Genomic DNA, 15,602 nt, shown 5'->3' with positions numbered 1-15,602 from the left:
ATGGAAGAAAGGAAAGAAAGAAAAAAAAAGAACTCCTACTAACTAGAATAGAAAAAAAAACCCTGATAACAAAAAAAAGGGAAAAAAAACCCATTTGGAATGTAAACCTGGAGCTATATGCCATACAAGCTTCCATAAAAAGAAGACACCAATCCGCCAACCAATGTTGTGAGGTTGCTATGTTCAATATATCTAATCTGTGTTCTATATATATTATCAAAAATATGAAAATGATTAAGTAGGAACATAGTGGTGTTGACCTTTCCTGGCTCTTGACCTTTCCTTGTAATATGAGTCAAGAAACTTTTCTTGAAATTGATGACTTGCCAGTATAGAAAATGCAAGAATATTCTACAAATCTCAAAAGCAAACATAATTTGTAAGAAAATCAAATAACTCCAGTTGCTGGAAATCTAAATCAAAAGCATAAAATGCCAGAAATACCCAGCAGGTCAGGCCACAAATATGGATAGAGAAACAGGGTCAACGTTTTAGACCCTTGAAGCGGTGTCCGTCAGAACTGGGAAGGAGACAAAATAGCTTTTAGAGCTACAGGGAGGGTTGGGGAGAAAGAATGTCACTGACAACGTGATCAGCTGTAAATAAGGTTAGCTGCGCAATGAGTGGATGGGAGGTTAGAGTGTGAGAACATTTTCCAAAAGTGAAATGCAGAGCAGGAGCCCAGCAGGTCAGGCTGGGGATGTTCTCCACTCCCAGAGAGAGGAAGAAAGGGGGAAAAAAGCTGAGATATTATTCCAGCTGCATGACTGATGCAGACAGGGAAATCAAGTTACCTGAAGTAAATGAATTCATTATTGAGGCTACAAGGCAGCAAAGTACCCAGAGGTGTTCCTCAAGCCTTGCGTTGGGCTTCATTGTAACAGTACAGGAAATCAAAAACCGAGAGACCAGAGTGGGAATGGGATGAGGAGTGGCATAGTTCCTCATCTCAGTATTAACCTCTCCCTCTCCCCCTCCCTCTCCCCCTCAACATGGCCTGACCTGCAGGGCGTTTATAGAACTAGAATTGCAAAGGGATGGGAAACAGAGCACCAGAACTAGTGGAGTGGTTGATAAGCCTACATACAAGGTCAGGAATCAAAGCGTTGAGCACAGTGGGACTAACGTTCACAGCTGCATATATTTCAACAGAAGGGGTATTGTAGGAAAGACGATGCATTTGGGGCATGGATCAGCACGTGGAATTATGACATTGTAGCCATTAGTGAGGGTTGCAGGAAGGGCAGCACTGGCAGCTCAATGCTTCAGAGTTCTGTTGTTTTAGACATGGTAGAGCAAGAGGAGTGATCTTACTAGTCGGGGAAAATGTCATGACAGACTGGCAAACTTGTCTAGTAAGGCCTCATTTGTAGAACTGAGGAATAAAAATGGTATGACCATGTTTATGAGATTATATTAAAGACCACCCAACAGTCCGCGAGATTTAGAGGAACAAATTTGTAGAGAGATCACAGACTGTTGCAAGAAACATAAAGTTGTGATGGTTGGTGATTTTAACTTTCCACATATTGACTGAAAGTCCCATACTGTAAAAGGGCTATATGGGAAGGAGTTTGTCAAATGTGTTCAGGAAAGCTTCCTTAATCAGTACATAGAAGTCCCAACTAGAGAGAGGGGGGATACTTGATCTCCTATTAGGGAATGAGACAGGGCAGGTGATGGAAGTTTGTGTCACCATTGTGTCATGAAGGGGAATCACCTTGCATCTAGTGATCATAACGCCATTAATTTCAAGATAATTATGGAGAAGGATTGGGACAGACTGTTTTCAGGCGAAGGTGTACTTGGTAAGTGGGAGACCTTCAAAAGTGAAATTTTGAGGGTACAGAGTTTATATGATCCTGTCAGAATAAAAGGCAAGGAGAATAGGTGTAGGGAACCTTGGTTTTCGAGAGATATTGAAGCCGTGGTTAAGGAAAAGAAGGAGGTGGAAAGCAGGTAAAGGCAGGTAGGAACAAGTGAGGTACTTGAGTATAAGAAATGCAAGAGAACACTTAAGAAAATCAGGAGAGATAAAAGGAGACATGGGGTTGCTCTAGCAGACAATGTGAAGGAGAATGCTAAGGGCTTCTTCAGATACATTAGGTCAAAAGGATATCAAGGGACACAGTTGGTCCTCTGGAAGATAAGACTAGTAACCTATGCATGAAGCCAAAAGAGATGGGGAGATCTTTTGCATTGTATTTACTTGGGAAATAGACACAGTCTATAGATGTGAAGCAATGCAGCAGTGAAGTAGTTGACACCATACAGATTACAGAGGAGAAGGTGTTTGCTGTCTTTTAACAAATTAGGGTGGATAAATCTCCAGGACCTGACAAGGTGTTCCCTTGGACCCCGTGGAAGATTAGTGCAGAAATTGCACATCTTAAGCCATGTGTGAGGTGCCGGAGGATTGGAGGATAGTTGTTCCATTGTTTAAGAAAGGCTTTTAAGAAGAACCCAGGAAGATATAGATCGGTGAGCCTGACATCAGTAGTGGGAAAGTTATTGGAAGGTATTCTAAGGGACCGGATATATAAGTATTTAAAACTTATACCTCCAGTCCCTTAGAATACCTCCATTAGAATATGGGACTGATTCGGGTTAGTCAACATGGCTTTGTGTGTGGTAAATCATATCTAACCAATTTTAGAGAGTTTTTCAAAGAAGTTACCTGGAAAGTTGACGAAGACAAGACAGTAGGTATTGTTTACATGGACAAGGTCCCACATGGGGTTAGTCAAGCAGGCTCAGTTGTTTGGCATTGAAGAGGAGGTAGTAAATGTGATTAGACATTGGCTTTGCAGAAGAAGCCAGAGAGTGGTTGTAGATGGTTGCCTCTCTAACTGGAGACCTGTGAATGAATAGTGGTGTGCTGCAGGAATTGTTGCTGGTTCCGTTGTTGTTTGTCATCTATATCGATCGTCTGGGTGATAAGGTGGTAAACTGGATCAACAAATTTGTGGATGGCACCAAGATGGGGGGTGTAGTGAGGAAGACTATTAAAGCACACAGCAGAATCTGGACCAGCTGGAAATATGGGCAGAAAAATGGGAACTTAATGCAGGCAAGTGTGAGATCTTGTGCTTTGGGAGGTCAAGCTAGGACAGGTCTTATACGGTGAGCGATGGGGCACTGAAGAGTGCAGTAGAACAGAGAAATCTGTGCATGCAGATCCCTAATTCCACGGATAGATAGGTTCATAAAGAAAGCTTTTAGCACATTGGCCTTCATAAATCAATGTATTGAATACAGGAGTTGGAATGTTATGTTAAAATTGTACAAGATGTTGGTGAGGCCTAGATTGGAATGCTGTGTGCAGTTTTGGTCACCTACCTACAGGAAAGATGTAAATAAGATATGAGGAGGAAGTCTTCACTCAGAGTGGTGAGAGTGGTGGGTGTGAGTTTGATATCAACATAGAAGAGAAATTTGGATTTCTATTCAATTCCATGGATGGGAAGGGTACGGAGGGCCGTGGTCTGGGTGCAGGTCGATGGGATGAACTAGATGGCCTGAAGGGCCTGTTTGTATGCTGTAGTGTTTTATGACTCTATGACTATAATTCTGCAGGCCACCGTTTGTTCTTGGAGTCTCCTCTCTACAATTTGCTGCTGGAATAATTAGTCTCAGCTTTTTTTTTTGCGTAATGGTAACATACGCTGAAGGGAAAGAAGGAATTGTTGAGAATAGTATGATGACGGCCCGCTGTTTACCTTATTTTCTCCAACTGTGTGTGTAGGCGATATTTTTTCAAATATTTATTTCCACCTTAAATTTCTCTAATTAAATGGCCTCCACACAGCTAAGAGTGGGGGAGTTGTCAGAAACTTTCAGACATTTGCTACCCTTTCTTTTTGTGCTGCCTCACCCTTTGCAAATCTTCCTCTTCCCCCGCCCCAGTCTGTCCTTCTATCTCTCCTTTCCCTCTGATCTTTGCTTCTCTTCATCTTGATGTCAAAAACAGGTGAACAGTTCCAGACCTGATGACAATCAATTGTATGACTGTTAAGATTTTGTTAGTTTTGGTAACACACCACTGCCACACTAAAGCGGAACACTTTTGTGTGTGAACTGGAACTGAACGTGTTACAGTGCTATTTCCTGGGTGGACTTAGAAAGGTCACTCTACCTTAACAAAGCAGGTGGAAAGTAAGCAGCACTATCTAGAATGGACACCTTGATGATTTGAATGAATTTAGCATTGTGGGCAGGTTTAGAAAAGTATGGCACAGAAATAGGCCCTTCAGCCCATCTAGTCTATTCAAAACCATTTAAACTACCTACTCCCATCGACTTGCTCCGGGACCATAGTCCTCCATGCCCCTACCATCCATGTACCTATCCAGATTTCTCTTAAATGCTGAAATCAAGCTCACTGACACTGCTTATGCTGACAGCTCGTTCCACATTATCGCAACCCTCTGAGTGAAGAAGTTTCCCTTCATGTCCCCTTAAACTTTTCACCTTGCACCCTTAACCCATGACCTGTGCTTGTAGTTCCACCCAACCTCGGTGGAAAGAGCCTGTTTGCATTTACCCTATCTACACCCCTCATAATTTTGTATACCTCTATCAAATCTCCTCTCAATCTTCTACGTTCCAAGAAATAAAGTCCTAGCTTATTCAAAGTGTCACATTATTTGTTGAATTATTGCTCAGAGCAATGGGTACTGAAGAAAAAATTCGCCTTTGTGTAAGTACACAGATATTTCATATGCTGTTAAAAGTAATTGATATTTTATGTTTGTGCTGCTTGGATACTCGTATCTGTAGGCCAGCTTCTGGCATTTAAATTATTAAATCTGGCTGTCTTCCCTGGCTATATAGTTGTTGAACTAGCTTATCACAGGTCTGCGAAGCTGCTTCTGAGATAAGAAGGCTAGACTTCGCATTGTAAATCCTGAAAGCTGGGGCACAAAAACTAGTCCGTGAGAATCCGATTAAAGCTATGCCAAAGACAAGCTGTGCAATTGAGTGTAAAGCCACTGGGCTGTGGTGATATAGGCTTTAGTAATCAGTATAGCATAAATCTGATGAACAAAAATCATTGGGAATTAAATTTGTCCCCAAGTATCTAGGTGTAAATCGATGCTGTTGAAAACTTGGGACTGCCTTCATTAATAGCTATTCTGAACATTCAAGCAATAACTACAACATTTAAATTTGAAGATGGTTGTATACTTTATGATAATTTAGAATTCTGTTTATATTTCAAAAATTAGGCAGGCAAATTGAGTGATAATCATTATGATTTTAAATACTATAGCTTAATATGAATATTTTCACTGGTGAATATGCTGATAAAATTCAAGCCTTGTGCCATAGATATGAATGCATTATCCTGGCTGTAATTATATTACTGAAAGAATATGGCATTGCTAGAAAGTGCTGGATTTTGGATGATATTTTAGTCTGGGATCTTCCGTGGATATGTAAAACAAAAGTCCAAGGTAATATTGTAACAAATGGGGCACTTTTCCAACATTCAACCAACATTAATTAACAGATTATCTGGTTGTTTATATCATCATCTCTCATTGGAGTTTGATATATGATTGACCACATTAGCGGCAATGATTAAATTTCAAAAGTACTTTAGTGGCTGTGAAAGGTGCTGTACAAAATGCAAGTACTTTCTCATAGGAGATAATATTTCAAAACCTTTTTGCCAGATTGTACTAATGTGCCTTTTAGAATTCAAATTTTAAAATAATGTTTCAATTTGGAAATTGAAATTAAATTTCAATATAAAAGTACTGTATGCTTTAGGTAACATTTCAACATTGTAGGATAATTATGTACATTTGTAAAATAATCAACTGATATTTTAAAATCATTATTTTTTAATATAATTTTATGTAAGATCAATGATTCTATTCCCCATTTATGTGAGATAGTAAGAATGTGATTTCTGCTGAAGGGTCTCAGCCCGTAAAGTCGACCTGCTGAGTTCCACCAGCATTCTGTGTGTGTTACTCTGTATTTCCAGTATCTGCAGAATCTCTTGTGTTTAGAATGTGATTACTGTTTGACATGTATGATTGATAGAAAAAGATTTCTGTGAATTGAAATGTAACTAGTATTTGTCAGGCTTAATTATGCCTTTGTTTTATTACAGGTGATTCATTTGCGCAATTCCGTTTTGCTGAAGAAAAGGAGTGGGAAATAGAAGTCTCCACATGTAAACAGGTAAGACTGTGCAAACATTTCAAATTGTATCAGAATCAGGTGTATATATTTATATATACACACACACACACCACCTCCCTGATGGTAGCAATGAGAAGAGGGCGTGTCCTGTGAAGGGGCTCTTTAATGATGGAAGTTGCCTTTTAAAGGCATTGTTCCTTGAAGGTGTCCTGGATGCTGGAGAGGCTAGTGCCCACAATGGAACTGACTGAGTTTACAACTTCCTACAGCTTATTTTGCCCCCAGTTCATCAATTTTATCGTAGTAAGGCTGGCAGTGAAATTGGATTGGATTTATAAGTCCTTTGCTGTATTGTTTGCACTGGGATCTTGCCTCAGTTGAAGCCCAATCCAATTCAGGGTCCATGTGCAACTTATGACTCTCTTATTTGATTCCCTGACTTCTTTGGTATTTGAGTCTGGAGAATAGCCATTTCAGAAGACAGACAGGAAATGCAAGAACCTGCAAATGCTGGAATTTGGAGCAAAATATGAGTTTCTGAGGGAGCTCAACAGGTCAGGCAGCATCTATGGAAGGAAATAGATATAATCTACTGCCCTTTGTTGCTTTCACTTGTCTCCTCTCAACCTCCATTACTATATCTACATTTCCCCTGCCCGACTTGATTCTATCTTATGAAAACAGGTTGAGTGAACTCGGCCTTTTCTCCTTGGAGCGACAGAGGATGAGAAGTGACCTGATAGAGGTGTATAAGATGATGAGATGCATTGATCGTGTGGATAGTCAGAGGTTTTTTCCCAGGGCTGAAATGGCTGCTACAAGAGGGCACAGGTTTAAGGTGCTTGGGAGTAGGTACAGAGGAGATGTCGGGTAAGTTTTTTACGGAGAGAGTGGTGAATACGTGGAATAGGCTGCCGGCAACGGTGGTGGAGGCAGATACAATAGGGTCTTTTAAGAGACTTTTGGATAGGTATATCGAGTTTAGAAAAATAGAGGGCTATGGGTAAGCCTAGTAATTTCTAAGGTAGGGACATGTTTGACCCAACTTTGTGGGCCAAAGGGCCTGTATTGTGCTGTAGGTTTTCTATGTTTCTATCTGCCAAACATCCATTCTACCTAGATCCAGCTATCACATGTCAGTTCTTGCCTTACCTCTCCCTCTTACCTGTTTATACTACCAATCTTCTTTCTACTCTTTCAATACAAATGATGGGTATTGAAACCTAAAACATGCATTTCCCTCTGCATATGCTGCCTGACCTTCTGAATTCTTTGAGGAACTCACTTCTTGCTCCAAGACAGACATATAATTTCCTGTCAAACTTTGACATTTCTCTGTTTGGCTATCCCTCCGATAGGATGATGATGGTTCCATTCAGTTGTTTAGTGGGATGGTACCCCACTCCTCAGAAGGGAACAGTGTGTGCGTGAGTGGATTTTAGGTGAGTAGGGGGTTGCACAGGTCCAGACCCACCCTCTCGACATCCCCTCCCGGATCCAGTGGCATGGTGGGGCCAAGACGGCTGGGGGAAGTTCTGTTGCAGTGAATGGCCAGACCAAGCTTCGATGCAAAGGATGGCCATTGACCCTACAAGAGGGTTCATCTGCCCTTTGACAGATCTTGTTTTTTGTCCTGCAGGGTGTCTAGCCACTCTCCTCACCAGGCAAGCCTGATGGAGGAGCCGGTTTAGTCGCCAACCACCCGACCATGCGACAGGTCGTACTGGGTTACATGGTACCAGTAGCACTCAGACGAGTGACCTGACTAGGTCACGTTGACATACAATTAGACATACAGCCTATTCACAATGGTATAGCCCAGGGGAAGCCATCTAGCCTATTGAGTGAATGCTGGCTTTAATGTTATTAGTACCATTCTTGAGCTCTTTCTCTTTGACTCATAGCTAATTCCTTTCTGAAGCCATTGTTTGAATTTTCTTCTGTCACCCTTATTTGTGTTTAAGCCAATGCATTCCAATGGGCAGTTGTAACCATAAAAGCAAAATTAATTAGAGTAACTGAAATTCAGAAAATGTCGTGATTTACTCTTGAACAGATAACAGTTAAGGTACTTGTAGGAAAAGGAAGGTCATTAGAGAAATAAATTCTATAATTGGGTGACTCATCGATCATCATTTAACGTCCTGTCCCTCGCCGGTCCAGTTTGTTTCTGCTTTTCATGAAGGATAATGACTCACACTGGGATTTTGTTTCAGTACAATTTTCAGTGAGTGGGCATTGCTGAAAAGCCTCATATTTATTACCTATCCCTAACTGCCCTTGAGATGATCCACCATCTTGGACAGCTACAGTGAGGAAATAGTGCAGTTTGCTGGTAAACTACACTTGGTACCAATGAAGGGAGAACAATGTATTTTCAGGTCTGGGCAGTAGATCACTTGGAGGGGAACTTTGAAGCAATGGTTTATTACTACATGTCTGGTTCTCTTGCCCTCCTTGAGTAGGGTAAATGCAGACTGTATTCCCTTCTAAATGTTGGCAGGGTGGAGCTAAGTCCAAAGTTAATTTGTAATGACCAGTGTGTGCAAAATCTTATGCTGTGCAATTTTTTGCCCAGTGGCAACATGTGCGCACTGTATAATTTCTTCAGTAAAAGCAGTATAAGTAAGCCAGTTCTAAAATCTGCAGACAAATCATTGCAAACTCCACGTTGTCAACACCATCCGCATCAGAAACTGGAAAAGGAAATGTGATTGTGTATGATTGTGAAATATACTTAACACACCAATGAGGTAGAGGGTGACAACCTTTTGTGCGCAAGTAGCAAAAGATGTGTGTGCGTGCATACATGCACACCTTAGAGGGAACATTGGCTATGTCTCTACCAAAGGAGGTGTAATGCACAGTTTCACTCTGCTAGCCTATAGGTCACCCTTAGGCAAGATATAGCAGCTGCTTAGCCCTCTGATCAGGGTCACATGAAGTCATGGGAGCAAGTGGTGGATATTACAAGTCCTGATTACACGACCACTGATGCCAAGCAGACAATCCCTGAACAGTATTGATAATAGCTGGGGTCACCAGTCTTGTAAAGACACTGCCCAGAAGAAGCAATGGCAAACCACTTCTGTAGAAAAATTTGCCAATAATAATCATGGTCAAAGACCACAATCGGCCGCTTCATACAACCCGCCACATGATGATGATAATTTCCTTCTATAATATTCCACCAAACACACTGAGGCAGGTGCAACAAAATTTATACATTGATTAAAGTTCCCTGTATAATCTCCTGGTTTAGAGACCATCGGCTTAACCTTTCTCTCTCACTGTGTTCTGGTCATTGTCCTCACTGTCACTTTATTTTCTCATTTTTGCTCTTTTTCTCACTCACTCTTTTTCTTTCTTGTTTCCCTTCCTCTGCACTTCACCCTCTGTTGTTCTCACTCACTCTTTTGTTCCCAGAATCCAGACCAGCTCATTTTGATACAGATTATGGCTCCTTCTGCACAGGAACTTAAAATAGTCCTAAGGCTATTATAGAACATAGAACATAGAATAGTACAGCACAGTACAGGCCCTTCGGCCCACAATATTGTGCCGACCCTCAAACCCTGCCTCCCATATAAGCCTCCACCTTAAATTCCTCCATATACCTGTCTAGTAGTCTCTTCAACTTCACTAGTATATCTGCCTCCACCACTGACTCAAGCAGTGCATTCCACGCACCAACCACTCTCTGAGTAAAAAACCTTCCTCTAATATCCCCCTTGAACTTCCCACCCCTTACCTTAAAGCCATGTCCTCTTGTATTGAGCAGTGGTGCCCTGGGGAAGAGGCGCTGGCTATCCACTCTATCTATTCCTCTTATTACCTTGTACACCTCTATCATGTCTCCTCTCATCCTCCTTCTCTCCAAAGAGTAAAACCCAAGCTCCCTTAATCTCTGATCATAATGCATACTTTCTAAACCAGGCAGCATCCTGGTAAATCTCCTCTGTACCCTTTCCAGTGCTTCCACATCCTTCCTATAGTGAGGCAACCGGAACTGGACACAGTACTCCAAGTGTGGCCTAACCAGAGTTTTATAGAGCTGCATCATTACCCCGCGCCTGTAAACTCTATCCCTCGACTTATGCAAGCTTATACCCCATAAGCTTTCTTAACTACCCTATCCACCTGTGAGGCAACTTTCAGGGATCTGTAGACATGTACCCCCAGATCCTTCTGCTCCTCCACACTACCAAGTATCCTGCCATTTACTTTGTACTCTGCCTTGGAGTTTGCCCTTCCAAAGTGTACCACCTCACACTTCTCCAGGTGGAACTCCATCTGCCACTTCTCAGCCCACTTCTGCATCCTATCAATGTCTCTCTGCAATCTTTGACAATCCTCTACACTATCTACAACACCACCAACCTTTGTGTCATCTGCAAACTTGCCAACCTACCCTTCTACCCCCACATCCAGGTCGTTAATAAAAATCATGAAAAGTAGAGGTCCCAGAACAGATCCTTGTGGGACACCACTAGTCACAACCCTCCAATCCGAATGTACTCCCTCCACCACGACCCTCTGCCTTCTGCAGACAAGCCAATTCCGAATCCACCTGGCCAAACTTCCCTGGATCCCATGCCTTCTGACTTTCTGAATAAGCCTACCGTGTGGAACCTTGTCAAATGCTTTACTAAAATCCATATAGATCACATCCACTGCACTACCCTCATCTTTATGCCTGGTCACCTCCACAAAGAACTCTGTCAGGCTTGTTAGACACGATCTGTCCTTCACAAAGCCGTGCTGACTTCCCTGATCAGACCATGATTCTCTAAATGCCCAGAGATCCTATCTCTAAGAATCTTTTCCAACAGCTTTCCCACCACAGACGTAAGCTCACTGGTCTATAATTACCCAGACTATCCCTACTACCTTTTTTGAACAAGGGGACAACATTCGCCTCCCTCCAATCCTCCAGTACCATTCCTGTGGACAACAAGGACAGAAAGATCCTAGCCAGAGGCTCAGCAATCTCTTCCCTCACCTCGTGGAACAGCCTGGGGAATATTCCATCAGGCCCCGGGGACTTATCCGTCCTAATGTATTTTAACAACTCCAACACCTCCTCTCCCTTAATATCAACATGCTGCAGAACATCAACCTCACTCATATTGTCCTCACCATCATCAATTTCCCTCTCATTGGTGAATACCGAACAGAAGTATTTATTGAGGACCTCACTCACTTCCACAGCCTCCAGGCACATCTTCCCACCTTTATCTCTAATTGGTCCTACCTTCACTCCTGTCATCCTTTTTTACTTCACATAATTGAAGAATGCCTTGGTGTTTTCCTTTACCCTACTCGCCAAGGCCTTCTCATGCCCCGTTCTTGCTCTTCTCAGCCCCTTCTTAAGCTCTTTTCTTGCTTCCCTATATTCCTCAATAGACCCATCTGATCCTTGCTTCCTAAACCTCATGTATGCTGCCTTCTTCCACCTGACTAGATTTTCCACCTCACTTGTCACCCATGGTTCCTTCACCCATGGTTCCTTCACCCTACCATTCTTTATCTTCCTCACCAGGACAAATTTATCCCTAACATCCTGCAAGAGATCTCCAAACATCGACCACATGTCCATAGTACATTTCCGTGCAAAAACATCGTCCCAATTCACACCCGCAAGTTCTAGCCTTATAGCCTCATAATTTGCCCTTCCCCAATTAAAAATTTTCCTGTCCTCTCTGATTCTATCCTTTTCCATGATAAAGGCCAGGGAGCGGTGGTCACTTTCCCCCAGATGCTCACCCACTGTGACCTGACCCGGTTCATTACCTAGTACTAGATCTAGTATGGCATTCCCCCAGTCAACCTGTCCACATACTGTGACAGGAATCCATCCTGGTCACACTTAACAAACTCTGCCCCATCTAAACCCTTGGAACTAATCAGGTGCCAATCAATATTAGGAAAGTTAAAGTCACCCATGATAACAACCCTGTTATTTTTGCACCTTTCCAAAATCTGCCTCCCAATCTGCTCCTCTATATCTCTGCTGCTACCAGAGGGCCTATAGAATACCCCCAGTAGAGTAACTGCTCCCTTCCTGTTCCTGACTTCCACCCATACTGACTCAAAAGAGGATCCTGCTTCATTACCCACCCTTTCTGTAGCTGTAATAGTATCCTTGACGAGTAATGCCACCCCTCCTCTCCTTTCCCCCCACCTCTCTATCCCTTTTAAAGCACTGAAATCCCGGAAGATTGAGAATCCATTCCTGCCCTGGTGCCAGCCAAGTCTCTGTAATGGCCACTACATCATATTTCCATGTATGTATCCAAGCTCTCAGTTCATCACCTTTGTTCCTGATGCTTCTTGCATTGAGGTACACACATTTCAGCCCTTCTACCTTACTGTCTTTATACCGTTTCTTCTGCTTCTCTTAATATTGTCCCTTTAAATGAACCTAGGGCAGCTGGAACATGGTCGAATGTAGTGAAAAACTCCTTTTGTGCCATATTGTTGAAAACTTCAGATGAACACATAAACCATTAGTAACAGATTAAGATTTAAAACTCCTTCTTTCGATCGCTGTATGCCTATCTAGGTATCCCTTTCTTTCAACAACCTTGCACTCAATGTCAGTAAGACAAAAGAGCTGATCAGGAAGGGTAAGACGAGGGAACACAAACCAATTCTCAAAGAGGGATCAAAGGTGGAGAGAGTGAACAATTTCAAGTTTCTGGGTGTCAAGATCTCTGAGAATCGTAACGATTCTGCTATAAAGAAGGCAAGACAACAGCTATATTTCATTAGGAGTTTGAAGAAATTTGGTTTGTCATCTAAAACCTATAGATGTACAATGGAGAGCATTCTGACAGGCTGCATCACTGACTGGTATCAGAGTGGGGGAGGAGGGCTGCTCCACTGGACTAAAAGAAGCTACAGGAAGTTGTAAACTTGGTCAGTTCCATCATGGGTACTACCCTCCGAAATATCCAAGACATCTTCACAGAGCAGTACCTTAGAAAGGTGGTGTCCATTATTAAGGGCCTCCATCACGCAGGACGTGCTCTCTTCTTATTGTTACCATCAGGTAGGAGGTACAGAAGCCTGAAGGCACACACTCAGCGATTCAGGAATAGCTTCTTCCCTCTGCCATCCGGTTCCTAAATGGACATTGAACCCTTGAACACTACCTCACTTTTTTTTTAATATATAATTTCTGTTTTGCATTATTTTGAATCTACATATAGATACTAACTGTAATTGATTACTTATTATTTTCTTTGTGTGCATTGTACTGCTGCTGCTAAGTTAACAAATTTCACGACTCATGCTGGTGATAATAAACCTGATTCTGTAATTTTCTCTCTCCCTTTCCCTTCTTCTCCCACGTCTCATTTATGGATAAAAGAGAGGTGTGGGACTAATGGGATTTCTCTCCCAGCAACTCAATGAGCTGAATGATCCCTTTCTGTGCCTTATTTTTCTGTGATTCTCTGATCACTGCTCCTGACCTGCAGCCTATTAAACATATGACTAAACTTTTTCTTTACTGGAAAACTCAATGCTGCAACATATATTTACCCACACATCTCATTTAAGGAAAGTAATATTTTCCTTTTTGGCCTGATATTTAAGTCAGTTTGTATTTGGTTAGGACACAACTGAAAAAAATTAGAAGTTAATGTTCAGAGTTAAACAACATAGTATTTAATAGTTACAACTGGAAACCAATATTGACCTGCTTCCAGAGAGTTGAATTTCTGTTCGTGTACTGTAATTCATATGTACTTCCTACTTAATTATGTACTATCAATTGGTTCTGTATTTCAGGTATCACCCCTGTTTATAGACTGTCACTCTCTGGCACAGTCTCTTCAAGAACTGCCACTTCACCTTCGACTAAATTTGGAACCTGAATTGGTACAGGTAGGACTTATTTATTATGTCTTCACACAACACGGAAATGTCGATTTACTTCAGCACTTTTCAAGCATTTCTGTGGACAGTTTATTTTTCATTGATTTGGTAGATGAAAATAAGTAACAGTAGCGGTTCTTCCTTGGGTTTTGATATTAGAATGTATGTTAAGGACGTAATTTGTTCCATTGGCTTCCCTTCAAGAGTAATGTCTGCTGAAGCAGAGTAGATCTGTTTGTAGCTCTTTGTTTTCACGCACTTAGATCAGTTGCTAGGGGATGCAGTAAGGACGGTGGTATCGTTATAGTTATTCCTTTCCACAAAGTAAGAGCAAGCAGGAACATTCCAGTGGCCATTGGTGCCATGACTTCAGAAGGAGTTAGATTTTGTTTAATTGAACAATTTAGTTTTATTTCTCCATGGTGCTTTACAAAATACATGAAATCTGAAATAAAATAATCTGGAGGTACTCAGCAGTATCTGTGAAAAGAGAAACAGAATTTATGTTTCAGGTTGAGAAAAGTTAGAAAAGAATATGCGGAGAAGGTGAAGGGTGGAGCAGAAGGGAACACTTGCTATATAGTGGAGGTCACAAGATACAGTGGTGATGGTGCCAGTGGTGACTGAAAACAAACAACAAATATACGTTAAAATGAGGCTTAAATGGGGACAACAGATCGAATCTGACAAACAAGAACAGGAGAAATGGGGTAAAAATAACCAAGAGCTGGAAATGAGGTGCAATATTTATCTAAAGTTGTTAAATTTGATGTTGAATACTGATGTGCAGTGTTCTTCACTTGAAGATGAGATGCTCTTCCTCAAGATAACATTAAGCTTTGCTGGAACTGGGTGAGGAGCCAATGACAGATGTAGTGTGAGAGGGGTTAGAGAATTAAAGTGACTGGAAATTGAAAGCGCAGGATCACCTTTGCATATTGTATGGGGGTGATCAGCAAAACAGCCAACCATCCAGTCCCTGGCAACCTTTTCTTGTCACTATCCTTTCACAGTCCTTCCCCTTCCTGTTTATTACCCAGTTCTGATCAAGTGTATTCAGTCCAAAATATTAATGCTTTTTCTAATGTTGAATTAGAAATTTTCATTGGATCTGGTTGCGTGTTGCTTTATTTATTTCTGATATTGTGACCTGTAATTCAAATGATTGATGGCAAAGCATGAAACATAGAGGAAGTATTAAGTCTCGTTTTCTGCTCGTTAATCATGATCCTTGCTTGTTTCCCTCTTAAAGTATTTATTCCTTTTGAAAGCTACTCTGAAACATGCGTTCACCAACCTTCCGGGCAGTGTAATTCCTCCACTGTCCGATAACCTCTGATTCCTACAACATGGAAATAGGATCTTATCTACTACATCCAAGCCAGCCAGAAATACTCACCTACACTAATCCTATATATTATGGGCAGTTTACAGTAGCCATTCACCCAACTAAACATGATGTCTTTGGCATGTGGGAGGAACTTGGTGTATCTAGGAATACTCATAATGTCGTTGTCGGGAACATGCAAACTACACACAGACAGTGCCCAAAGTTTAGGACT

At 41.7% G+C, this 15,602-nt stretch overlaps 1 protein-coding gene across 1 annotated transcript in view; it reads left to right on the top strand.

Moving 5' to 3' along the window:
• The window catches only part of aven (apoptosis, caspase activation inhibitor), a 95,854-nt gene that overhangs the window by 70,016 nt on the left and 10,236 nt on the right, over positions 1-15,602 (top strand). The window contains exons 3-4 of the mRNA XM_063051140.1: positions 6,125-6,195; positions 13,954-14,049. Coding sequence (XP_062907210.1) covers positions 6,125-6,195; positions 13,954-14,049 — 167 coding nt within the window. The remainder of the gene's footprint in view (positions 1-6,124; positions 6,196-13,953; positions 14,050-15,602) is intronic.

The sequence above is a fragment of the Mobula hypostoma genome, chromosome 1 (genome assembly GCF_963921235.1).
Source record: "Mobula hypostoma chromosome 1, sMobHyp1.1, whole genome shotgun sequence".
Classification (NCBI taxonomy): domain Eukaryota; kingdom Metazoa; phylum Chordata; class Chondrichthyes; order Myliobatiformes; family Myliobatidae; genus Mobula; species Mobula hypostoma.
The sequence above is the reverse complement of the archived record's forward strand: the minus strand, read 5'-3'. Positions and strand labels throughout refer to the sequence as shown.